The sequence below is a fragment of the Bactrocera dorsalis genome, chromosome 4 (genome assembly GCF_023373825.1).
Source record: "Bactrocera dorsalis isolate Fly_Bdor chromosome 4, ASM2337382v1, whole genome shotgun sequence".
Taxonomy (NCBI): domain Eukaryota; kingdom Metazoa; phylum Arthropoda; class Insecta; order Diptera; family Tephritidae; genus Bactrocera; species Bactrocera dorsalis.
Window position 1 is genome coordinate 58947927 of NC_064306.1, and position 26318 is coordinate 58974244.

Here is a 26318-nt window from a genome sequence, read left to right on the forward strand (position 1 = left end):
TATATTTGTGCTTTGCATGCATTGAAAAATATAAAATTTCGTCCATTCGTCAACAATCAACAATGGAAATCACTGTCTGTTGCCACAAATGTACGCTTCAATTATCTACATTATGCGAGTGTATGCGTGTAAGTACATAAAGGAACAAACGAATGAGACATACATACAAACATGCAAGCAAGTACAGGCAACACGCTAAGTTACTCGTAGATGCTGTTGGGCCCCCATTTCATCACCGCTGGTGAGTTAGATGGCACTGCTGGCCAACAGCTAAAGTGCTGCAGGTTACACACTAGCTCCATGCAGACGTCTAGTACCAACATATGTATCTGCAAATGTATGTACAAATCTACGCGTACATATTTATGTCTGTATGCTGAGCATGTCAACATATTGCTCACATCGATACCGACAGCAAAACTCGTCCGCCCTGTTGATTTGTGTAGTTGCTAGCGATTGTTGCATGCCAGCGCTGTTGGCCTGCATATGTATATATGTGTAGGCATGTATGTATGTGTTTTACGTGTGTGTGTGCTTCTCCGAGTCGCAGCCATCATCTGAGCGTATTTGTATAGGAACAAAATAAATATTGACTATTTTATTTGTTATTTCAACAATTTTGTTGACACAACGACGCGCTGGACCGTAGAACAAATACATAACGTGCCACATTGTGAGTTAAAAACGAAGAAAAACTAAAGCTCTCCGCCGAACAGTGTTGCCAGTGAATAGAAAGTTATACTAAAAGGTGCTCAACAAGATTTTAAAATTTATTACTTAAGTAATTGATCAGTGTATTTGTGTTAAGCGAGCGACAAAAGAACGCCCAACTCAGAGAGAATTTCGCTAAAATAACATTCATAATATGACAGCTTTCAAAAAGTCACAATTTTGTTTGTTTGGTGTTTTTAGCAGACTTTGTTTTCAGTTGTTTGAAAGTATTTCTATCATTTAGCATTACCTACCTGAATTATACCTGAATTAAAAGTTATCATTCGGTTAGTATTTAAACAAACTAACGGTTAGTGCTACCCAAATTTCCTCCTATTAAAAGCTGGTGAGTTTTCCGATGTGCACTTACGTTCTGACACTGAACCTGTGGAATTCAGTGAGCTTGGGTAGCGCTGGTCAACAACCAGAACTTGTGTGATTGCGAGATCTTTTCGGCGAAGAATGAACCGAAAGAGGTAATCTGAGGTATTTGTTCTTAGCAAAATAAATCTCACCACAGGATCAATGTTTCCTATAAATATGTTCAATATGGCAACACTGCTCACAGCCGCCACATTCACCGTCACCACCACTGTAAAAGCAATTCCCTTAGCAAGGACACTATGGAAATGACAGCTGCCATATTTCTTTTTCAAATATTAAATTTACTACAGAGTATTTGAAAAAATTTTTTGCGCCTCTACACACATAGCATACATACAGATAAACGCAACTTTTTTTATGGAAAAAATAAAGAAATTCAATTTTTGATATTTGCAATCAATTGTTTTGGTGCTCGGCTGCTTTATTTATTTAATACTTTCCGCGAAATTCCATAAACACTCCCTTGTGTGCGCGCAATGACGAACACAGGAATTTGATGCCGCACATTTTTATGCCGTTGATTACTTTTACACAAGCACTACAAATACAATACTTGCATATGTATGTGTATAGGTACACCGGGTTATTGTGCATATTTTCGCTCTCGCATGTCTCACTAATTACAGGAGTTAGGGTCATCGGTTTTTATTTGACGATTTTCATGGAGTTTGAGCATTTTCCCTTGGTGATAAAGAATTCGGTGTGAAATTTAAGTTATTTGTCACTATGAGAATGTGTTCGTAAATTAAAAGACAGAGAGACAATACATTGAATTGATAAGAATGCAAGGATTAAAATAGGCGACTATAATTTCGGAGTAATAATAAATACAATGGGTGTAAGAAACAAATTATTACTATAAGAAATATTAATATTTTAGAAATAACGGTAGAGTCAACAAGAAAATTGTTACACCAAACGATATATGGAAGATTCCTTTAAGCTATTGAGAAAATTTTAGAAAAACTTCTTCAAGACCATCACTTCATTAATCGATGAAAAGTTTCGAGCTCACTATAGATTTAATAAAACGGTCAATATCAATTCCAGTCTTTCGCTGTTCACTCTTAAAGTTTGTCTATCGCGATATCACAGTCTCGAAAAGCCATGGAAAAGAGGGGAAACTAACAAAATGATTCCACACCGCCTTCCTCTATGCAGCTTTAGCAAAATGTGCCTGTCAATATACGAGGAAACTCAAAGCTAATATACGTATAGAAGTTACGCTATACGAGTAGAAGTGAATAAACACCTCTCAGAAAAAGACTTCACTTCGGAGCAGCATATCTAGTGGTACTTTTTTGGCAGCCACCTCCATTTGAAAGACTCTAACGTAGTCTTGTATCCTGAAACTAGAGTTGTTCCCGACGGAAGACTAGAGTCTAGAAGACAAATTCTTATCCTCCCTCTTAACTTCTTAACTTCAGTTCATCCATGGAATACCTCTCTACAGCTCTACTCCAGCGACCCATCCACAAATCTCTTGCAGGTGAGTAGGCTGAAAAGGAACAGCCAGGTGAAAATTCCACTAAGTAGTGATGTGATTTAAGGCAAGCAATCGAAATATTGGAAAACTGCAGAATTTCAAGAGAACTGCATCGTCTACGTAAGCAACCAATGAACAGCCTGGTTCCTCAATTTTCTTCGAAAGCGCATTCACCACTACGATCCAGAGCTAAGGAGAAACATGTCACCTGTTTACTTTCCGAAGTGACCAACTATTCGTGAATGATATATTGTACACATTCTGTTGATACATCTAGAGTACCTACTTGGTCGAACAACTTCACTTTATGGTCATCCAAAATATCTTGTGTATTTTTTTGATATTTTCGTGGGTAACAACCTTTTTTGGGCGTCCACTGCGTTCACCGTCTTCGGTACTTACATCAGCACGTCTAAACTAAGTTTACCAATCACTGATGGTTGATTTTCTCGGGCGATTGTCTGGAAACTCGTCATCTAGCCAAGTTTTAGGACTAACCAAAAATCATAGATTTAGTTCCAGTGACGCCATCTATTGTCAGGCCGGTGATTTCTCACTCGACCAGTTATCTAACGTTATGTTTACCTAAACAGTAATCACAAAATTAAGGCATTTCTGCTCCATAATACTAAAATCTGTCAACGTGTTAATAAAACATATGCTTTCTTTCCTTTGAAGATACTTTTCTTATCAGTAATAGCCGACCACTTTGCTTAACTTAATTTCCTTTTTGGAAAATAAGCATCACGGCGAAATTTCGATTAATTTTTTTTCACTGCTGTCTTCATCTTGAAAAACTGCCTAAAGTTGTGCAGCATGCGATTTTATTGTCCAATGGTTATCCAATATAGCAAACTCTTTTCAAGATACAAAAAAAAAATAAACATGATTCATTCACATATTGATTCATATACATATTTAGTTATTAAAAGTTTATAGAAATCTCATCGCCACTTTTAGATTTTATAGCTTACCTTGCTTACTTTGATTGATTTGACTTTAATTTTGATAGCTCCTTTTTAAATTTCCTTCAAAATTTTCACTTACTACTTCATTTCTTAGCTTTGGAAATTTGAACGCGCATCTTTTCTAGTTCGTCCAACTTTACTATTTGCATCTTTGTTGCTCATTATTGTCTTAGCAAGTACTTTGCTCGCTACTTTACTTTGATTTTCAACAGCGTAACAGTTTGTAAAAAAATCAACTTTTATTGCACCGTAAATGAGATGATTATGCCTTCTATTGTTTTTAGAGAGTTTTGAGCTGTTTGTAGTTATTAAGTTTTATAAAAATACGTTCAAAGTTAACAGCAATGAGATTTATTACGAGCAAATTACAGCTCACATTAATTTAAGTGAAGCTGATACAGGCTTCCTAAACTAAAAGTTAAAATAAATAAATCAGGGGAAGTTATTCAAGGAAAAGGTACTTATTTACAAGCCACAAAGGATAAAATAAAAAAATATATATAAAATAAAAAAGTTATATATTAAAATATATTTATTTTATTTTATTTGTTAGATATAAATAATATTGTCTGAACAATATAGGCTTTAAATGGCATTAATAAACTTTAAATTTGGTAAAAACCGTAGCATACTTTTAGGCGGCGTTTTTAGTTTTAATTTAGTATTTATTGAATATTAATAACGGGTGATTTTTTTGAGGTTAGGATTTTCATGCATTAGTATTTGACAGATCACGTGGGATTTCAGACATGGTGTCAAAGAGAAAGATGCTCAGTATGCTTTGACATTTCATCATGAATAGACTTACTAACGAGCAACGCTTGCAAATCATTGAATTTTATTACCAAAATCAGTGTTCCGTAATCCGCTTTTTTATCGACAAATTTTGTTCAGCGATGAGGCTCATTTCTGGTTGAATGGCTACGTAAATAAGCAAAATTGCCGCATTTGGGGTGAAGAGCAACCAGAAGCCGTTCAAGAACTGCCCATGCATCCCGAAAAATGCACTGTTTGGTGTGGTTTGTACGCTGGTGGAATCATTGGACCGTATTTTTTCAAAGATGCTGTTGGACGCAACGTTACGGTGAATGGCGATCGCTATCGTTCGATGCTAACAAACTTTTTGTTGCCAAAAATGGAAGAACTGAACTTGGTTGACATGTGGTTTCAACAAGATGGCGCTACATGCCACACAGCTCGCGATTCTATGGCCATTTTGAGGGAAAACTTCGGACAACAATTCATCTCAAGAAATGGACCCGTCAGTTGGCCACCAAGATCATGCGATTTAACGCCTTTAGACTATTTTTTGTGGGGCTACGTCAAGTCTAAAGTCTACAGAAATAAGCCAGCAACTATTCCAGCTTTGGAAGACAACATTTACGAAGAAATTCGGGCTATTCCGGCCGAAATGCTCGAAAAAGTTGCCCAAAATTGGACTTTCCGAATGGACCACCTAAGACGCAGCCGCGGTCAACATTTAAATGAAATTATTTTCAAAAAGTAAATGTCATGAACCAATCTAACGTTTCAAATAAAGAACCGATGAGATTTTGCAAATTTTATGCGTTTTTTTTTTTTTAAAAGTTATCAAGCTCTTAAAAAATCACCCTTTACTTATTAATTAGCCTTAACCTTCCAAAGGCGCGTGTAAACGTTTGACAGCTGTCGAATCATTAGTTTGTAAATTAAATCATTTTGAGTGAGACAACTTTTTTTATTGGGAAAAAAATGGGCAAAAAGGAATTTCGCGTGTTGATAAAATATTGCTTTTTGAAAGGAAAATATATAGTTCCAACAAAAACCTGCCTTGATGACGAGTTTCCGGATAATCTTTTTCTTCTTTTCTGGCGTAGACATCGCTTAAGCGGTTATAGCCGAGATAACAACAGCATGCCAGCGTTTGTCCATTTTGCTATGTGGCGCCAATTGGAGATTCCAAGCGAAGCCAGATTCTTCTCCACCCGATATATCCAAAGGCTGTTTTTTACTTTTCACAACCCTTTAGGAGGGATTGTTCGCCTTCAAACGGATATTCTTTGGCTACCCAGAAGATACTTGGTCTAAAGGCGGTCGTGAGCTACTAGAGCCATATGTGAAAGAAACGTTTCTGGCCACTCCCAGAGAATGCCATTCACGAATATTTAGCTATGAGAAAGCAAAGTGCAAAGTGAATACCGCACAAGCTAACTTTAGGCCAAACAAAACGAGGAGTTGATGGTTCGGAGTTGCGGAGTTGATATGTGGCAATACATGAAACTTGCTCCATCATTCCACTCCGAAGTTCGATCGATAGTCATCCGAGAAAACCCAACAGTCAAATGGCAATGTTATGGGGAATGCACATGAAATGACTTTTTGACTTCCTTGAAAAAGGAAAGATCAAAAACAGCGACTATTACACAAAATTACTGAACCGTTAGAAGGATGAAATCGTCGAAAAACGAAGAAAGTTTCCAATCCAACTTATAATTAAAAACGACGTCTCTATACCAGACACTAAAGTAAAACCATTGCTATCTTTTTACAAGTATTTCATTTTATTAATGTTTTCATTTTTGCTGTTTACTTTTCTACTTTACGTATACGTTTCCTTAGCTTCGCGCATTTATTTACAGAGTTTTCTTGCAACAAAGCTTATTTCATCATCATCGCACGCCACCTCACAGATCGACACGTCTCGCACCACTGCTAGGCACACACATGTAGAATTCCAAGCGGTCAGCGGCGTCTTTATTGAATTCTTTAGTGAAATTTGTACGCATCGTCGCAATCACATTGTCGACCGCAGCGCGTTGCAGCAGCGTAACGGTGCAGCCGCCAAAGCCACCGCCGGTCATACGTGATCCCAAAACACCGGAACAATTAATGGCCGCATCGACCAGAGCGTCCAATTCACGGCAGGATACTTCGAAGTCGTCACGTAGTGATGTATGTGACGCTTTCATTAGTGCGCCCATCTGGTGGCCAAGCGGGGAGGAAGGCAGCGGCCGAGTAATGGCGATCGAAATGAAACACAACAGCGGCATTTAATGGCAATGCGTTGGCAGCACGTAGCAGGCGTCCATGGCGTATACGTTACCGGCAAATATGGAACAAAATAAAACATTGCGGAAATACATAAGTAAATAGCAATTGGCACATGGTTATATGAGTGTATGTGTATGTGTGTGTGTGTGTGTGTGATAAAATGCATGTGAGTGCGTGCGAGTAAAAATTAAATTATTTGCTCAGGTACAGGGTGAGTCAAGCGGTTATATTGAAGGTGTTATAAAAAGGCTTTTAAGGTTGTTTGGAGTTCAAGCGTCCTAAATATATACATATTATATATATTAAATATTATTATATATTATTATATATTAAACTAGTTTTTTATTAATAATAGCATGGCAAAAAAATTTAGCAAATATCATCTTGTATATGAGCGCATTTTTCTCTATAAAAATATGAAATCTAGAAATACTTCGAAGCATATTAATAACTAGAAAAAACGTTCAAGTAAACGGAAGCTATTATACTCTCCACATATATCTTTTTTTAGCAAAAGTAAATCTAAAAACATCTTTTTTTCGATTTTGAATGGTCAGTTTGTACTGCAGCCATATGCTAGGGTGATCCGATCTGTATCATTTCATCGGAGTTCGCACTATTGCTTTAGCCAATAATCCATACCAAATTTCTTAAAGATACCTCGTTAAACGAAAAAGTTTTCCATACGGCGATATTGACGATCGGTCAATTTGTATGACAGCTACAAGCTATAGTTGCCCGATCTGAATAATTTCTTCGGAGATTGTGGTACTGCTTTGGATAAAAATCTTCCCCAAATTTTGTGAAGATATCATGACAAATAAAACATTTTCATTACAAGGATTTGAGTTTTCTGGGTCAAGTTGTATGACAATTGTATGCTACCAGGACTTCCCACAATACGTAGATGGACAGAAACATGAGCATGACTCTATTTACTCAATTCGTCACAATGGTTATTTATACATATACTTTTCAGAATCTCCGACGTTTTCTGTGGAGGGTATAATAGTATTAGTTGATGTCTTCTCAGTTGTTACACGCCTAGTTACTATATAAAGTCTAACTAACTTCATGGTAACGAAACATTTCAATCAACTTGAGGTGAAGTAGTCTAACAACGACTCTCTATTATTAACTCATGCCAACACATGGACATATAGCTGACTGAAAAGAGGATAAGATATTAGGAAGATACTACGTTTTTAACACACAATTCATATAATCATCAAGAAGCTATAAAAAAGCAACTAAGTAAGTGGCAATAACATAACACTAAAGCAATATAAGAAATGTGCAATTTACCGGCAGGTACAAATTCCTAAAGCAAATACTATATCAAGCACTAAAAAATATATCAGAAAAAATTTATAAAGTACAGAAACAGAAATAGGGAAGCCATACTTTCAGTTCCAATCAAATGTTATAAACCTAAATCAAATATGTATTCTTGTGAAAATCTCTCTCTAATATTATGATACAAATATATAGTGTCTACATTTCATGAAAAATTTCCGTATATTTCGTATTTTTCTAGTGATTAAAATTCATCAGCTGATATATAATTTGGCAATGCACACAACCCTGGATAACAACCCGCAGAATTAAATACGGATAACTTTACAGCGTATACAATAACCCACAGATATGAATTGATATAGTAAGTGATCGGTTAAGTGAGTAATTCACTACTTTGTGAAAAGGGCGTGCAGATAATCGGATATCAATTTCTGCCGTATTCGTATTCAATTACATATCTTTTTGAATATTTTTAAGAGTTGAAAATAGGTAACTAAAACTATTATAATCTATGTAGCATGTTACGGGAGTATAAAAATCATTAAGGAAGTAAGTCACACATACGAATGCCCTGGCAACGCGCACCCTGCAAAGAAGTTAAAGTTAAAGTGTTAACAAGCAAGCTGATAATAAGTACATAGGTATATACCCTTTAAGAGCAAAATATGGTAAGCCTTTTCTCATAATTTTAAAATTCTTTACTTATTCCTCAAAATCTATGATCGCCCTCAAAGCTTTCCCCCTTGACTTCAATACACTTGTTGCAACGTTGTTTCCAATCTTCGAAACAGTTGCTGAAGTCAATTTCCGGAATAGCCGTCAATCCTCATAACAATTCACGTTAAATATCTTTCATTGACTCAAAACTGTTTCCACCGAGCAGTTATTAGAACTTGCTGAACAGCCAAAAGTCACACGGAGCTGATTCAGGCGAATACGTTGCTTGCGGCACGATATTGGTTGAAAATTTGGTGAAAAACTCACGAAGAATTATTTCAGTATTCGACAGTGCATTATCGCAATGAATAGCTTTGCGCAAACGACGCATGGCATATACTCAAATAGTATTCCATGATGAAAGCTTAAATTGTCGGAAAGAATTCACAGTGCTCCACACCTTGATAGTTAACCGTAGAAAGCTGTCAACATAACCTTGATTTTTGACATGATTTGAGGTGGTTTTTTCGGCTTCGGCTCACTTTTCTCATGATATTCAGCCGATTGATTATCTGTTTCTGCATTGCAGACATAAGTCCAAGATTTATCAGCAGTAATAATACATTTCGTGACATTCTGGCATTGTTTTACAGACGTTAATGCGACGCTGTTTTTTGAAAAAATTTAGTGAACAATTGTACTTTCACTGATTCCTTACGATATTCTAACGATGCCAGTAAGATTTTCTGACTATTAATCGTCGATTCTGAAGCACAAATTCTTTTATTTTTCTAAAGTGTTGATCATCAACGTGGTTCATCATCAACGCGTTCCCGACTCTCTTTGAATAATTTATACTAATCAAAATCATTTGCTCGCGACTAGCAATTATCACCGAAGGTCTTTTCCAACACTTGACTTGAAGAAAAATATTTCGATGAATAGGTTTTTGCGTCATATTAAATTAAAAATCTCACTGGTTTTTGCCCACAGCATATAAAGGAAATAAATGCAAACAATTTGGAACGATATGTTTAGAAATGTGTATGTACTTATGACCCAGTAGTTTTTCTACAGGTTTATGTGTACTGAAGTATATATGTAACGTAGTTGAATTCGCACGTGCTCAAACGGAAACGGAAATTAGCTTTTACTTATTATTTCCAAGGCAACTACTGACAACTGTTGCAAAGAATGGCTGATGCACGCACACATACATATCGGCACCTGAAATGCAAAATAACGTAACAACATTTTCAGAAATTTACAGTGGCATGAATGAAACACGAAATAAAATCGAACATGAGTGAAACAAAATATTAATATTGGTTAAGACTGGTTTATATATGACCGCAGAACCAGAAAATGTTGAACATATGTAATATTATGTATATAATTTGAAGTAGTGAAGCGTAATCAATAAGACACTCAATTTCGATTTTTTTGATGATACGTTATTTTGCATTTCAGGTGACGATATGTAGATATACATAATATTTAGCAGAAGAATGTTGAATCAAGTATATTGTTATGAGCTATGAAATTGCTTGAGAATATATTTTATGTGGCTTCAATCGCTTAACTGAACACTTGCTAAAATGGTTTCAACTATTTTCTTCAGTTATCTATTAAATGTGAATTAAATAAAATGATCTTAACGGTATCTAACAATATTTTTTACTAAAACATATAAAAACCATTAAATATATAATTAAAAAGTCCACTTTTTCGAGACTAATACGATATATACGCCAGTAAAGAAGAAGAAGAATACGATATATAAAGATATGAACATACATATATTAAAATAGTTTGCCAACCATCATATGCGCTTTCGCATTCACTTTGAGCTGCCGCTGATTACACATGCCCTTTCCACGCATTCATGCCAATTTGATGCACGCACTCAGCGTGACCCTTGGGGCATGCGACAGGCCAAACGGGTAATTAATCTTTCTTTTGTTCGCAGCAATTCCGTCGGCTCCGTTGCTCGGTCTATTTGCGGCACCCAACGGCCTTCAGCTCCCCTCTTCTTCACTCTCACACTCCCACTCAGTCACACTCACTCACAAACTCTCTGCCTGGCGCTCACACAGACATCACTCACTTTTTTCTTGTGATCTTTCGTGTTTTCGCATTCCATTCGCTGGTTAACGGTACACGCACTCGTGTTAAGTGTTTTTCGCTTGTTGCCCAAAAGGCATTTAGCAGCCAGCGTGGCCAATGGCTGTCATTAATTACACCAGATTGGTAGATTAAAGTCAAAAACTAGATGCTTGCCTCTGATATTAGTGTTTAATTGTGTGCATGTGGGTGTGTGTGTGAGTATTTTCTTTTTTTGACGAGATGTTTTAACTGCTTGATGTGTTTTTCGTTTGCGTCTGACTTTTTTGGATAAGTAAGTAAGTAGATTCGCTTGAGTTCAAGAAGTATTATCTGTATTCTTTTAAACTTGCTCTGTAAGGAATTTTTGTGAAATTCATCTATACTCCCTCATACTCATTTAAATACCAAAAATGCCATCGTTTTACTCTCATTAGGGTTTGTTAATATTATGCCAATAGAAATGTTGGCCTTTTGAACCAGAAAAATTGGACACATAATCGGAAGGGGCCAAGTCTAGTGAAAACGGCGTCTGGGATAGCAACTGCCAGCTAAGTACTTTGACTATATCATGAACCGATTCTGCTGTGTGTGTAGGTATATTGTCGTGTAACAAAATTACTTTGGCGTGTCGTTTGGCCCATTCTGGTCGTTTTTCGATTAATGTATTGTTCAGATATATCCTTCTATGTCTGTAGTGATTAGTATTAATAGTTTCTCCAGGTTTTAGAAGCTTAAGATATAACACCCTTCCGGTCCCAGCAAACAAAAACTACTGTGTTCTTACCAAATCGATTCGTTTTTGCAGTCGATGTTCATGGTTGTTCACATATGATTTTCTGCGTTTAGGGTTTTTTGTATAAATCAAATTCAATTCAAAACTGATTTTCTTACGTGTCTTTTAAGAAGCATTTCTGAAGTGTTTTTCAGGATTTTCATTTGTCCATCATTCCATTTACACACATTTTCCTCACTTTTGTATCATTCCCATAGTTTTCCAACGGTCTGAAATGGTTTGCTGTGCAACATTTGCAAGCCATTTTTTGACTCAAAGTATCATCTTTAACCAATATTGCTTGCAGTTCGGCGTCTTCTAACTTTTAGGTCAGGTTTGGTTAATCTATTAGGCCAATAAGCCACCAGTTTTTGTCCTTTGCGATACCTCATGGAGTTCAGTTGCCACTTCCAAAAGGAGTAATCAGCCTTTAAGATGCTTTCGCTTGACGAAAACTCTGACTCTGACTCTGCGGCGTCACTATCGATACCTGCTCCAGTGTATCGTCGTTTCCCTGGTGCCCTGCTCTAGATATTTCCTGCAGTCTTCTCGATCTGTCAGGCCCATCCTACAAGCATGTGTTGCCAGCAGACAGTGACCAGTTAGTATTCTGATCATATTTGTATAGCCTCTTCTATAGAGTGAAAGTAAGAATTTTCCGATCTACCGTTTTGCAAATGCTTTTTTTTACTTTTTAGTCACGTAGCTCGTTCCATCTAGTTTTGTTTTCATCTACCATGCTTCTGTCGTTATCGTCGTATAAGCAATGTATGACTTTCCAATGTTGATCACGTTTTCGGGTGTTAGCTGTACACCATTCTTGGCAATTTCTACTACTCTTCCATTGCCCTCGATGCCTTTGTGGTCTGGCACCCAGTAGAAGTGTTCTGGCAACACTTTCCACTGCCGCCCTGCTTTCCCAGACACTTCGGGCCAATATGTAATAAGAGATTACTGCCTTGATTGCTGCTTGGCTGTCTACGTAGATATTGACTCTAGAATTGCCTGCAGGTGCTTTAGTTCATCATTTGTCACATCAAAACCATTATCTCTGAACCGTTGAAACAATCTTTTTCATGTTGCTTCTGATAGAGCATGATCACCATATGTATCGACAAGCATTTGATACAACTCTGCGGTATTTATCTTCAAATAAGAGAAAAATAAGAGAGCCCACTGACGAAATCCCAAGCAGCACATTATGAAATTCCCTCTGCTCGCAATATCAGGAACACATCCATAATATCATCAAAATTGTATTATATTACCTTGAAAATAGTATGTTTGCTCTTTCGGCAGTGAATGAAAACCTAAAAATCTCTTTAAACCACTTTGAAATGAAGAAACTGGCATATTCGCTTATTGGCGCCGCCTCTCACCTGCGTTACTAGCCTACTTGACACCGTTTCCTTTCACAGGAAATATACCAACGAAACAAAAGGTGAGTGCGAACACCTTCACTAACGAAGGCACAAACGAATTATGCGGACTAATTTAAGCTTATCAGGTTGCCATATGGTAAATTTTGTCGTATTTATTTGAAAACCTGCACATTCACTCGTTCCGGCACAAGTTTCCAACGAAAAGTTGTTGAACCGTGAAATTGCAAAAATGTTGGAGAATGATGGTACAAGAATTGTGTGGAACAGGGTAATACAAGTGGCGAAAAATTGTTTGAAAATTAAATTTTTATAAATTATATAAATTTTTCGCAAAATTATATAAGCAATTAAGGAATGTTGTGCCTACTCCACTCAAAACGCCCTTGAATCGGACAAATTTCTTTCGAAGTAAGAAAATAAATTTTATCACTTTTCCCTCATGCGAGCGCTGAAGATCTCATATTAACAATGAAATATTACTAGAAATAAGATTTCCCTTTAACACACCTTGTATTTTATCCCTCTATATATATGTAAGTATCTTGTGTGAAGGTGTCGAGTAAATCAAATTCGCTGATTGCAGACTTGAATAGGCACTCAAACACATAAATACGCACGTAAAGGGTGATTTTTTAAGAGCTTGATAACTTTTTTTAAAAAAAAAACGCATAAAATTTGCAAAATCTCATCGGTTCTTTATTTGAAACGTTAGATTGGTTCATGACATTTACTTTTTGAAGATAATTTCATTTAAATGTTGACCGCGGCTGCGTCTTAGGTGGTCCATTCGGAAAGTCCAATTTTGGGCAACTTTTTCGAGCATTTCGGCCGGAATAGCCCGAATTTCTTCGGAAATGTTGTCTTACAAAGCTGGAATAGTTGCTGGCTTATTTCTGTAGACTTTAGACTTGACGTAGCCCCACAAAAAATAGTCTAAAGGCGTTAAATCGCATGATCTTGGTGGCCAACTTACGGGTCCATTTCTTGAGATGAATTGTTGTCCGAAGTTTTCCCTCAAAATGGCCATAGAATCGCGAGCTGTGTGGCATGTAGCGCCATCTTGTTGAAACCACATGTCAACCAAGTTCAGTTCTTCCATTTTTGGCAACAAAAAGTTTGTTAGCATCGAACGATAGCGATCGCCATTCACCGTAACGTTGCGTCCAACAGCATCTTTGAAAAAATACGGTCCAATGATTCCACCAGCGTACAAACCACACCAAACAGTGCATTTTTCGGGATGCATGGGCAGTTCTTGAACGGCTTCTGGTTGCTCTTCACCCCAAATGCGGCAATTTTGCTTATTTACGTAGCCATTCAACCAGAAATGAGCCTCATCGCTGAACAAAATTTGTCGATAAAAAAGCGCGAAACACATTTCGAACCGAACACTGATTTTGGTAATAAAATTCAATGATTTGCAAGCGTTGCTCGTTAGTAAGTCTATTCATGATGAAATGTCAAAGCATACTGAGCATCTTTCTCTTTGACACCATGTCTGAAATCCCACGTGATCTGTCAAATACTAATGCATGAAAATCCTAACCTCAAAAAAATCACCCGTTATATAGTAGATGAAGCATTCCACATGCTTTATCATTTGCCTGACAGATACCCCCCGAATGACTACTCCCGTCTCCTGCTACCTTGTAAAAATAGTTTGGCATATTTGCATATCAAATTTTGTAAAACTCCGGCGTTGCAGCTCACGGCCGCCACTGCAGCGCATACCGTTGCCTTTGATAGAGCCTATTAGCGCCATATTAAATGCGAAAATTACAAAAGAGCATGGCTGCAATGTAAAAAATACAAAAAAATAGTTGGAGGGCGTGAAAAAAAAAGTTGTAAAGAAACTCAAGTGAGGCAGAGCCGCCAAGCAGCTCACACGCCGTGCTGGAGTGCATTGCAGCATATTCGCACATGAGTGGGTATTCAGTGTGCCAGCCGGCATGTGGGCGCATAGTTGCCCCAAAAAATGAAACGAAGCTCGCAGTGATGATGTGGGAGCAGCGTTGAAAGGGTTCTCCAGTTACAAGTCTACCAATTAGTAATACAAGAATTAGCTGGCGGAACAAAGGCGCTGGTTTGGATGTTGTAATTGAAGATGAACCAATGCAAACAGCAAAGCATGGCATGCAGATCATTAAAGCACTACATGCTGTAAGGAATTAAGATTTTGAAACGAAACGAAATTTTTGAAAAAATACAATACTATTCTTATCACGAAGCGCAATAATTAGGTGAAGACCTCGTAGCGATGAGGTAAATGCCAATTTTCACTGATACACTATTCGTATTAGAACTCGATTTTTATTTGCGGTGCTGTAAGTTTCTGAATCTGAGTGATTTTTATATTTCTATACACAAACTCTTTCTCTAACACTACTTTTGTTAGTCTTTCGTTGCTTTACCATTATACTTCATTTCATTTAATAGTCATATAGACCAAAAAATCAAGTTCCCGCACAAAGCACATCACACACATACCTAAAAATCTTTGTATGTAGACTCTATGTGAGCATAAATTTTCACGCTGCTTCAGAAAAGAGCTTCGCCCTCAGCAGCTTGCAGTTCATGCGAGGTCAAACGTGTGTAATTTGAAGCTAATGAGCATTGCTCTTTTGTACTACCACTTCTACTTACACACACACATACATACACATACGTGATTTGCATGCGCCGTTCACACTGAATGTGCTGCAATTATTGCAGAACTTCAATCACATGCAAAGGCACACACACACGTAGCCACAGAAGATTAGTCTAAGCCGATAGTTACAGGCGTCGGGGTCACGAATGCTGAAAATGCCAAATGCGCCGTCGGTTTGCTGTGGCTTTAATTGAAGTCAGTGACTCGGATTTGTCGGCTTTTTTGGAAAGTGAAAAATAGTACTGCTTCGTAGGAAACCAAAGTAAAAGTGTGTGTTTGAACTGTTTTGCCTATGCATCTATCATTGTTGGAAAGTGCTAAGGTTTCTCTTATTAGAATTTTAAAGCTAGAAATGAGCAAATGCTTCTTTTGATGCAGTTTCTAATTTTCGAAAGTAATTTGCTTAGAAAATAATTAGGCGGTCTTCAGTAGCGTGCTGTTTAACGTGTTCAGTAGGAACTTTTGCTGCAGTTGAGAAATGTGAGCTTCGATAGTGTGGCCGCCACTGCGTATACGTAACCAACAAACTATAAAAACTTACAATACGTATACGTAGCGTAGGTCAGCTTCGACTACATGAAGAAAAATTCCAAAAGTTGCTTATTTTTCTATGTCGTGAAAGTCTTTTTAATGATTTTTTTAACTTTTTTTAAAGTATTTCAAATCTTTTCGCAAATAATTTAAATTTCTTAATAATTTTTCGCATTAAAGCCGCACTTGCTGTTATGATAACTTTTCCGCAAGTCTTTACATATAAATGTTTGTTTGTAGATTTATTTATTTATATGTGCACTCACATGCAAGCCTTAATTAAAATGTATAATCGCATGCACTCACCTTTGTGAAGTCATGTGCCTTTAAGGCTTCAGCCGCGTCTTGCGTTCGTTGCGTTTCCGTTATGACATGTCGGGCGCGACGCAATAAAAGCGGATCTGACTCTAACACTGTAATTAAATGAACGCAAGAAAAACACATCGTTAGTAAAAAATGTAAGTCCCTGCGCAAATGCATGTGAGCAGTAAAATATGTGGCTGTTACTTGAGTATTAGGGAGATAGTACTTCATAAGTAATAACAAGCATAAAATTATGCAGAAAATGTAAACTTTTATGATACTTTTTCAAATTAGTCTAATATCAGATAAAACTTTGTATTTCTCGGCTCTTAAACTTAAGTCCACTCATTGAAATCATAACTTATTACTAATCAGGAAGTGAAGATTTGGATAGTTCTTAAAAATTCCTCTCTAATTTGTTTGAGCTTTTGTAGGTGAACGGGAAGTATCGGTTCTCTAAACAAATTTTTACAGGATCGTACATAAAAACATTTAGAAAATATTTTGTGCTAAGCCAGAGATAAGCTCTTTATGAAAAATTCGTTTATTTTTGGAATATTTTGTATTTAGTGTGATATATATTTTTGATAATAATTAAAAGGCTAAAAAAATTTTTGAAATTTGTTCTCTGGTTTAATGAAGCATTAGCTATAGAGTGAAGAAATATAACGTCATATTTGCTGCCCACCATCGATCCGATAATTTCTGATGAAGTATACCATTCTGGAGTTAAATTTTCCAATGGTCTGAAGCTCAAAAATATACAGTATGGAACAACTCTCAAATTTTGAAAATGCAAGTTATTCTGAGTCATGAATAACAGACAAAATGCGTTACCGAAAAAGAAAAGGATTGATACAGGAAAATAGAGTCTACTAGAAAATCATTGAAATCGTTATGGAATCGAAAAGTTCACACTATTATATTCCAATACGCAATTTAATCCAAAGTAGCAAAGTAATTTCTCGGGTTTTCGAGGTTACTCTACAAAACCGGAATATAAGCTCCTGACTTACGCAATAGACCTTATTGAAAATATCATTTTTAGTTATAGTATATAAGTTATAAAACAAAAAAAATATAGGCACCATCTGCATTATCTTCTCGTTTTGTTGGTTTATATCACCAACAAGCTTTGGAGACAAATCATGTAAGACGACAAAATCGGATATCTGTCACATAGCTTCACCGAAAAACTGGGTATAAAGATTCCAAATGAATCAGAAAATAAAGCTAAGTCCATTCCATCAAGAGGCTGATTATCTCCTCTTAATAATATAATACATAAATATACAATAGGTAACGAATGGAAAAAATTCTACTGAAGGGTGTATTCTAGACTAAAGACGAATTTGATATTTTTACTACACAATTGTTTTCCATTTATTTATTCAAACTTATTTTCTATGAGTTATGCTGCTTAAAGTAGAGTGTGAAAAAGGCCGTAGCCTTGCCGCCATTATTTATATGAAAAATAAAACAATTATGGAATTTTCAAACGAATTTCACTATCTCATGAAGACCTATAACCTATTGGAACACTAAGATTTTCTACATAAACCCAAGGAGAGCTTTTCGATCATATTTATGCATAATTTAATGGAAATATAAGAAGCTGTGGTTTCTATAAAAAAAGTCCTTCACGTCCTTTTAGTTAGCTATAGTGATTTTGTCACCCTTTGTAGAAGAAATAGAATTCTGCTCCTCTAGTTAGAAGTATGTATATACTTTTGCTGAAATTACCCTTACATTTGCGTACATATTTTTTATACCTTGAACGAATAGATTTGCCACGAACATTGTAACGACTTGAGGGAAAGGTCATAGACCCTATGATATATATATATAAATCATCAGTGTGTCGAGCTGAGTTGATTTAGCCATATCCGTCTCTGTCTGTCTGTATATATGAGAACTAGTCCCTCAGTTTATAATATATCGCTCTGAAATTATGCACAAATCCTTTTCTTATAAAAAAAAATTGCTAATTTGTCAGAACCACCGATATTAGACCACTATGGTGTATAGCTGTCATACAAATTGACCGATCCAAATGATGTCCTCGTATGGAAAACCTTTGTTTTGACGAGATATATTTATGAAATTTTTCATGAGATATTGGCTAAAACAATAATGCAATTTTCGAGGAAATTGTTCAGATCGAACAACTATAATACAATGTACAGATGTCAAGTAATCTGATCGATGGGAATCAAGTTCTTGTAGAAAAATCTCTTTCATTTAAAAAGATTGAAGATATATAGATGAAGCTTGCCATAGATTATTGTCTAAGCCAATAATAAAATATTTTCTTTTCACGTTATAACTTCAAATAATTTGGGCTAAATAATGATTCAAACCAGAGCTTTAACCTCAGAACATATTGTTGGTATACTTCTTGGTGCTATAAAAATTCTATCTGCATAAGATATTATAGCATCTGTGTGGCCGTTTTTGTTTTAGTACCTCTTTCAAAAATATCAACCCAGAATTTTCTACTTTGAAGCAGGATTTAGAGATGAAGTCATTCTAAAAGCCGATAGAATTTTTCTTTATCATTTTAACCGCACCCTTATATACTATTTAACAATTGTTTTACATATTTCATATCACCACACCAACCCTAGTTATGCCCAACCACCTAAATATGTACAAAAATGCATTAATAATTAAATAGAAACTATGAATGAGTAACATTTTTTAATGAGTTGCAACATGCGCTCAACATGCTCAATACCACATATATGTGGCATTAAATTAAGAAGAAGAAAAGAAATTTCATAGCAAGAAAAACTTGCAAAGAAATGCAAAAGTAATGTAAAAAATGCAAAAGTAATGTGAAAGTAATGAATGTAGTTATGAACGACTAGCCGCCGGCCGCCTGTCGCCTTCCGCTGTCGCAGAACTTTTTCTGCCTGTCACACACTGAATAGTTGCAGGTCGCATGTGTCAATACAAAATTGAGTGCATATGGAATGTATGTTTAAGAGGCAGCATACACATGTGAGTATGAACACACACACACACACAGCAGCGTTGAGTATAGGTGTGCTATACACCAACACCAACGCCACAACTGGCAATTGCGTGGCTTTGAAAGAGTCTGAAGTGGCTCCTAATCTGCCAGTAATTGGTACTTTCGGCTGCAGGCACAACAAAAACTACAACAACAACAGCACAAGCATGCCTACTTTCGTCCTTGTAGCGCTTGCAATGCGCTTAATGCCTCACCAGCTTGCAGCCTGTGTTGTGCGGCCCCACGGGAGAAGGCAGGTGAAATGCAAAACTGATGTGGCGGCATAATTGCGTATTCACACCTAATGATTTCCGTGTGAAGGCGATGCTTTGTCGCTCTTTCTTTGATTTTTCTTTACCTTGCTGGGCTTTTGAAAAGTTTTTCTCGCTCAAGTGCAACCGCAGCGCAGCAAAACTGCAGCTGAAGGCAAATTCATTGCACAAAGCAACGTAATACAACTAATTAAAAAAGAGAATGAGCGCAGGCAGCCAAGAATTCCGAGCTTAATTGTAAGCAAAAATTTTGCTAAAAAGCTTAAAACGCGCGCGATTGTGGCTTAATTTTCTTTATGAGTGAATGAGCTTTTGTTCCGCTGCGGAAAAAGAAGCGAAATTCGTGCACCGTTAAGCGTAATAAATCCGTAAACGAATTATCAGCGCTCATCGCAGGAATAACGGAACATAATGCTGCAATTCAAAAGGCGAAAAAGCAAAAAAAATATTTGCTGCGAAGAAATAAAATTTTCAATTACAGTAAAGAAATGGCAAAATGCGGCGATAATATCGCAATTACCAGACGAGCGAGCCAACAGGCACAGGCAGGAATACTAGTAAAGGAAATGATAGCTAAGAAAAGTAAAAAAAAAAATCTGCAATAATAACCACAACTCAACACACTACACATACACTCAGATACACTCAGCCATACACACACAAACATACATATGCAAGTCATAATCGGTTTGCAAAAATCTTCGAGTCTCGAAAAGGCGATTATCAGCCGGCGGATGTCAGAAGCAAGCGCAACGAAATTCTTTCAAATTTTGTAACAAAAACACAAACAAACACACACTCTACAGCACACATACAATCTCATGAACACTTCCAATCACATGAACACATACATACACTGAGCTATACAAATGCATCCTGTGCCAGCCAAAATATAATTTTCCATGCGCAAACCTTAGTAAATGCAGGAAAAATGGCCTGATTGCATTCTGCTTCGAATTCAATTGAGTTTTCAATGTTTGCTTTTCGCAGATAATCTTTCGATTTAGTGCAACAGCAGCCTATCACAGATAAGCGGAAATATGCCACTGGCAACTGCATGGACAAGAACATTGTTGTTGCCCAGACATTTGGCATTACGAGTACATTGCCTGAAAGGCCCAGAGGCCAGCAAAGAGGCTTGCTTGTTTGTGTAGTTGTTGTGAAATCAACAAGAAATATTTATGATGATGCGTCTTTGAGCAGATATTGAGGGATTATCGCCAACAGCAAAGAGAGGAATTTTCGAAGAGATTGCAAAAAAGCGAATAGGTATTATAGTCGATATTTTTTGGGTATAAGTAAATTAGAAAAATTTTATGCTGAAGTTTAAAAATTTTAAAATTACAGAAATTTCTAGTGAATTATTATATTTTATTATTATTATTATTTTTTTTTTTAATAAAGGAATGATGTTTTTTATGCTGAAATTAAAAAAAAAAATATTTTTGCACTGAACTCTGGCTTATGACGAAATGGGTGCAATATTTTCAGCTTAATTATTGACCGCCAGGAAACTCAGCTTGGCTTTTTAAAAGCAACTGAATATCAAAAAATTGCTTATTAGATGTATAACCTTCAGCTGAACGGAATTATTTTGTAAAATCTGTAAAACAATTTTATTGAAAAAGGATTACATTTTTCGCAAAACTTCACCCCGAGCGTACTCATTATTTTTTTTTGTTCTCAGAGCTCGGTCTGATCATCAGCACTGTTTTCGAGTTTTTCAAAATTTTCTCTCGTCCACTCAAACCAGTTCTCGAAGCAGTTTTTTGCTAAGAAAATAATCCCAAAGACCATTTTAGTTAAATTTTTTGACTTACGGATGGTTTTTGTATTATTTTGATTTAAAGGAATCCATAATAATGAAGCCATATCCTTCAAAAACAATCTCTTTTGCTCATTTGATTGCTAAGTATCACGAACAGAGTATAATGAAATGTTATTATCCTCTGTCAGCTCAATTGCGGTACATTTTGTCAATGTTTCTTGACTAGTTTGTCGTCGTTAATTGCCAGTGACATTTGGAAGAATCCCACAAATAATCATGGTAACTTATTCGTGAGTCAACACTGACCGCATATTCCAAATATTTGGATAGAAGGAGGTAATTGATCAAAAAAATTAAGTGCACGATTCTTACTAACTGCTTTGACTATACACAACTCTAAAAATGTTAAGCTGATCGCATACACGGACGAGCTTATATTGGTAGCTGTAGCTTGATGTCTTCCAAAATAAATGTATTGATTGCATAAATGGTCTGCACCAATGGTTTTCTTCCATGACTTTGAAACTGACTGAGCATAAAACAAAAGTATTGCTCATAAGCACCAGGAAAATTGGGGAAAAAATAACTCTCAATACAGGAGAGTGTGCAAATACTTCACAGCCACAGTTAAAGTATTGACAGAATACCTCTCCAAACTGTAATTCAAGGAGCACTCGGCATACACATCAAATAAATTAAATAAGATTTACAATACCTTATCAAGAATGATGGTAAATTGAAGCTGGGTGTGCTCCAGCCATCGATTTCTAAATTCAAAAGCGATGAGCTCATTAATGCTCCAGTACGGTTACAAGCACTATAAATAAAAGCGAATGCCAGACCAATAAATGCGGTAAGAGTAAAAAGTGTTTTCGGAACTATATCTAGCGAAGCAGCGGAAATACTAGCTAGTAGACCGCCCATAGATATCCAGGGAGGCGAATTCATATCGTATGTTATATAAGCTATCAGTGCTTATTACAGAAATCAAAAAAAGAGAGGAGGAAAACAAGAGTATAATTATATGGCAGCAACGGTGGCAAACCACAACTAAAGGACGGTGGACCCACAGACATATACGTGAAATCCATACGAGGATAATTAGACATCATGTGGACCTGGATTTACACCTAACCTAAATATTAAACAGGCATGGGTGCTTCATAGAGTACCTATAAAAATTTAAAAATAACGTCAGTCCGTATTGTTTGATGTATATAAAGTCCATAAAATATTCTGAACACGTGTTTTTTCATTACCCACGGTTTTTAAACATAAGGGAAAGGTTAGTAACTACACTAGGTGGTAGTTTAACGGTGGAAAATTTGACTGCACTTATGTGTTCGCAACAACTTCCATCATGACTACATTGAGACAGTTGCTGCATAATAGGCGTCAGTCTCTCCGTACTAAAAAGGAGACGTAAAATGACTTGTCACTTCAACGAAGTTCATTTTTAAGTCATAAAATTAAAGTAGCCATTTTCCACATAAACACAAAATAACTATTACTGGGGGTATGTTTTTAAGGTTTGAAATGATCGGAAAATATTAAAAATAATTACGTTTAGTCCAAAGTATTTTCTTTTCATATAGAAAAGTGGAGTTATTGGAAAATCTTATCAAGGGATAAAAGCCGCCTATATCCTCACTTATGTATAAATTTAAAGAGTATGTTGATATTTCAAGAACAGGGGAGAAATTCAGCATGGCTTAAAATATTTAATAGCCGATATAAGCATCTCATGAACTGCAAACTACGAATTAATGTGCTCTATTGACAGCTCACCGACTTCAATGAACTTTAAGCAGACTCTACTGCTATTTGGTTGAAAATAACTTTGAAGGTTTTTAATTCCCAGCTCAATATATTTGCAAAACTTTTCTTATTTGAAATTGTGCTACAACCATTTCTACCTTTTTAGAAACTTCTTCAGAACATCTGCGTACGAATTTTCGCCTCTATGCTTTCAGTAAATTTTAGCGCTGCCAAGTGTGGAATAATCAGTATAACAAAAAAGTCGAAAGTTACATGTTTCTGTTAGAAAATTACATAATAGTTATATCAATATTATAATCAAAGTATTTTACTAAAATCAAGAGTTTTAAAATTTACTTGAAAGGAAGCAATTTATAATGTTACTCATATGTCACGGTGCCTACTATAAAGAACATTACAATCATTACAATAGTTTCTTATGCATCACAATTGTAAATTAAATATTGAATTTAACTAATAATTGCACTTACATATGTAGAAACTATATAACATATACAACATTACTCATACGCCCCGTGCATGTTAGAAAATATGTTCTACCAATACGTGATATATTAGAATGCCTAAGCCGATATACGACTACAAAAATTACTCTAGCAAAGAAAATAATTTCGTTTACAATGAAACAAAAGAAACCACTATTAACCGACCACATGTTACTCATACGCCCCGTATGTAGCATAATGGGTTATGTTAGTACAAGACCAGTTTCGTTAATTTCGGGTAAATACATTTTCACTTATATTAAGAGAGTTCATTATATTTATACTCTCGCAACAAAGTTGCTAAGGAGAGTATTATAGTTTTGTTTAATTTTCAGCTGTGGTGACAACAACAAACAAGCACTTCCTTTGGCCGTCATACACAGCAGAAAGGAATACGACTCTCTCGCTTGATGACAGTAACATTATATCGCAGATCGCACTAAAAGTGCAGTAAAAAACAAACGCCGACGCGATTATGGCGAATTTTACTGCACGAAAATGGGTCGCAATGCAGTGTCAATAAAACTTTACTTTACTCACTCAAACTAACTTTTATTGTCAATTTCTGCTGCGCCTTTGTTTCAGCCATTAGAGAGCGTGTACGAAGAAGCGCAGCTTTGGCAAGCGGCCAAAGTAATCAAAAACCGATGGCAGCGGATGAAAATAACTACAGACTGAGATATTATGCTGCCGGCGAATTACCGAAGATTAAGTATGGAACTAAATGAAAGCATTGCTGTCAGACTGCCACGCTTAACGGTAGAGCAAAAATAATGAAGAAGACATAAAATGTGACACAGAATTCTGCTTGCGAGTTAGTTACGGGCAAACTTATGAAGTCTAGCGATTTTCGTTATTTTAAAATTTTATTGTGTGAATTTATAATAGTTTTCATAAATTATTTTTATATATTTTCATATATCTCAAGCTCAGGTAACTGCTATGGTAGCGTGCATATCTCGTCAGTCACTTAATAAAAGAAATGTTGCATTTTCATGCTTTTCCATCGGTTATTGCGGCTTTATGCCTCAGCTCTCAAACACAGTGAACAAGCAGAAAAAATAGTTGAGCATCAATCAACGATGAATAAATTTTGCTCTCATCAAAGCCTTGCAAAAATAGCGAAGAAAATGCGGGAGAGTGGCAAAAATTGCAACGAAAAATGGAGGAAAATAGTAACTCAGGCAAGGAGGATCGAATTCTTTGACGTAGGAATATATGGATACATAGATATTTATAAACATATATACAGCTCGAAAAGCTACAGTGATTGGTAGCCTCTCTGTGGGCACCCTTTGCTGCATATTGCCAAACAATTATTACATACAAATTTTAAATATAATTGCTAAATAGAAAATCGGAAACTCAAAAAAAAATTGTTTATAGTCGTTAGCAAAAGAGACAAAATCAGAAACCCGAAATGAAAAATGTTAAAATTTCGGGATCCCGATTTTTTCTCTTCATGAGATACTAACAAATAGTTCTTAAGGAATTGAAACAATTTACCAAATCTAAATTTTATTTTTGGAAAGTCAGTTATGTCAGTTATGAATATTTTTTACTTTAATAGTAGTCGCCTATTATAAGAAACAAATGGGACCCCGAATCGGACTACGTCAAATAGAATAAATAAGGAAGTATTTAAAATGTTCTTAAGAATTTGTTAAAAATATATCAACTCACAGAAAAAAGTGAAGCAAAAGAGTTGTGGATATTTCGGGATCCCGAAAAATACCCAAAATAGTAAAGGGTTATTTTTTATAAATATTTATAATATAATAAAAAATAATTTCAATATCCCGAAAAAGTATCGTACAATATTATAATAAATATTATTATTTTATTTTAAGGTGCCTTGAAATAAAAAAAAATCGGGATACCGTAAAAGTGCCGAAAAACGTAAAATTTAATTTAAATTAATTTGAAGTATAAGAGTTGTAGGTTTTCGGGATCCCGAAAAAGGTACCGAAAAAGATAAAGCGTTCATTTTTATTATTTTGTTTAAATATGTAATGACTTAAAAAATTTCTGGATCCCGTAAAACTGACTGAAAAAATTCGGGATCCCGAAAAATTACCGAAAGTTTCTTTTAATATACCTCTTTATTTTATTTTAAGTTTGATGACTAAAAAAATTCGGGATCCCGAAAAAGTACCGAAAAATTTTATAGATTTAATTTAATTTTTTATTTGATTTTAAGTTCGATGAATTGAGAAAAAGTCATGATCATGAAAAAGTGCCGAAAACGCCAAAGCATTGAATTTTATTATTTTATTTAAATGTATAATGAGTTAAATATAATTTCGGGATCCCGAAAAAGTACCGAAAATTTTAAAACATTACTTTAACTATTTTACTTAACTTTTTAATAAATTTTTATTTTTATAATATGTTTATATGTATATTATTTTTTTTACCAAATCTTGGTATCTATCAAAAATTCTTCAAGTCAATATACTTGCTAAAATCTTAATATTAGATAAAAATAAAATATAATGGTTCGTACTTGAAAAGCTATAGGAGAATATAAATTGCAACACAAAGTGCTCTAAAATTCGGTTATGTAAACTGAGGAAGCTCCAAAATGGCACGGAAAAATTTGTCATGGCTTTAGTTTGAATTGTAGACTCGAGAATTTGCATCCCAGCCATTACCAGCAAAAGCCTTGCTTGAAATCAACGACTGTAACTCGTCATAACTCGCTTCATCATGCAGCTAC

At 35.7% G+C, this 26318-nt stretch overlaps 2 protein-coding genes across 2 annotated transcripts in view; both read right to left on the bottom strand.

Annotated features, from left to right (window-relative positions):
* Nucleotides 1-26318, bottom strand: part of LOC105225696 (furin-like protease 2) — a 725052-nt gene that overhangs the window by 552108 nt on the left and 146626 nt on the right. The gene's annotated exons all lie outside the window — the stretch shown is intronic.
* The window catches only part of LOC105222516 (galactokinase), a 49747-nt gene continuing 29495 nt past the window's right edge, over nucleotides 6067-26318 (bottom strand). The window contains exons 6-7 of the mRNA XM_049455580.1: nucleotides 16283-16389; nucleotides 6067-6509 (exon numbers count right to left, since the gene is read on the bottom strand). Of these exons, the coding sequence (XP_049311537.1) occupies nucleotides 6213-6509; nucleotides 16283-16389 (404 nt within the window). The 3' untranslated portion in view covers nucleotides 6067-6212. The remainder of the gene's footprint in view (nucleotides 6510-16282; nucleotides 16390-26318) is intronic.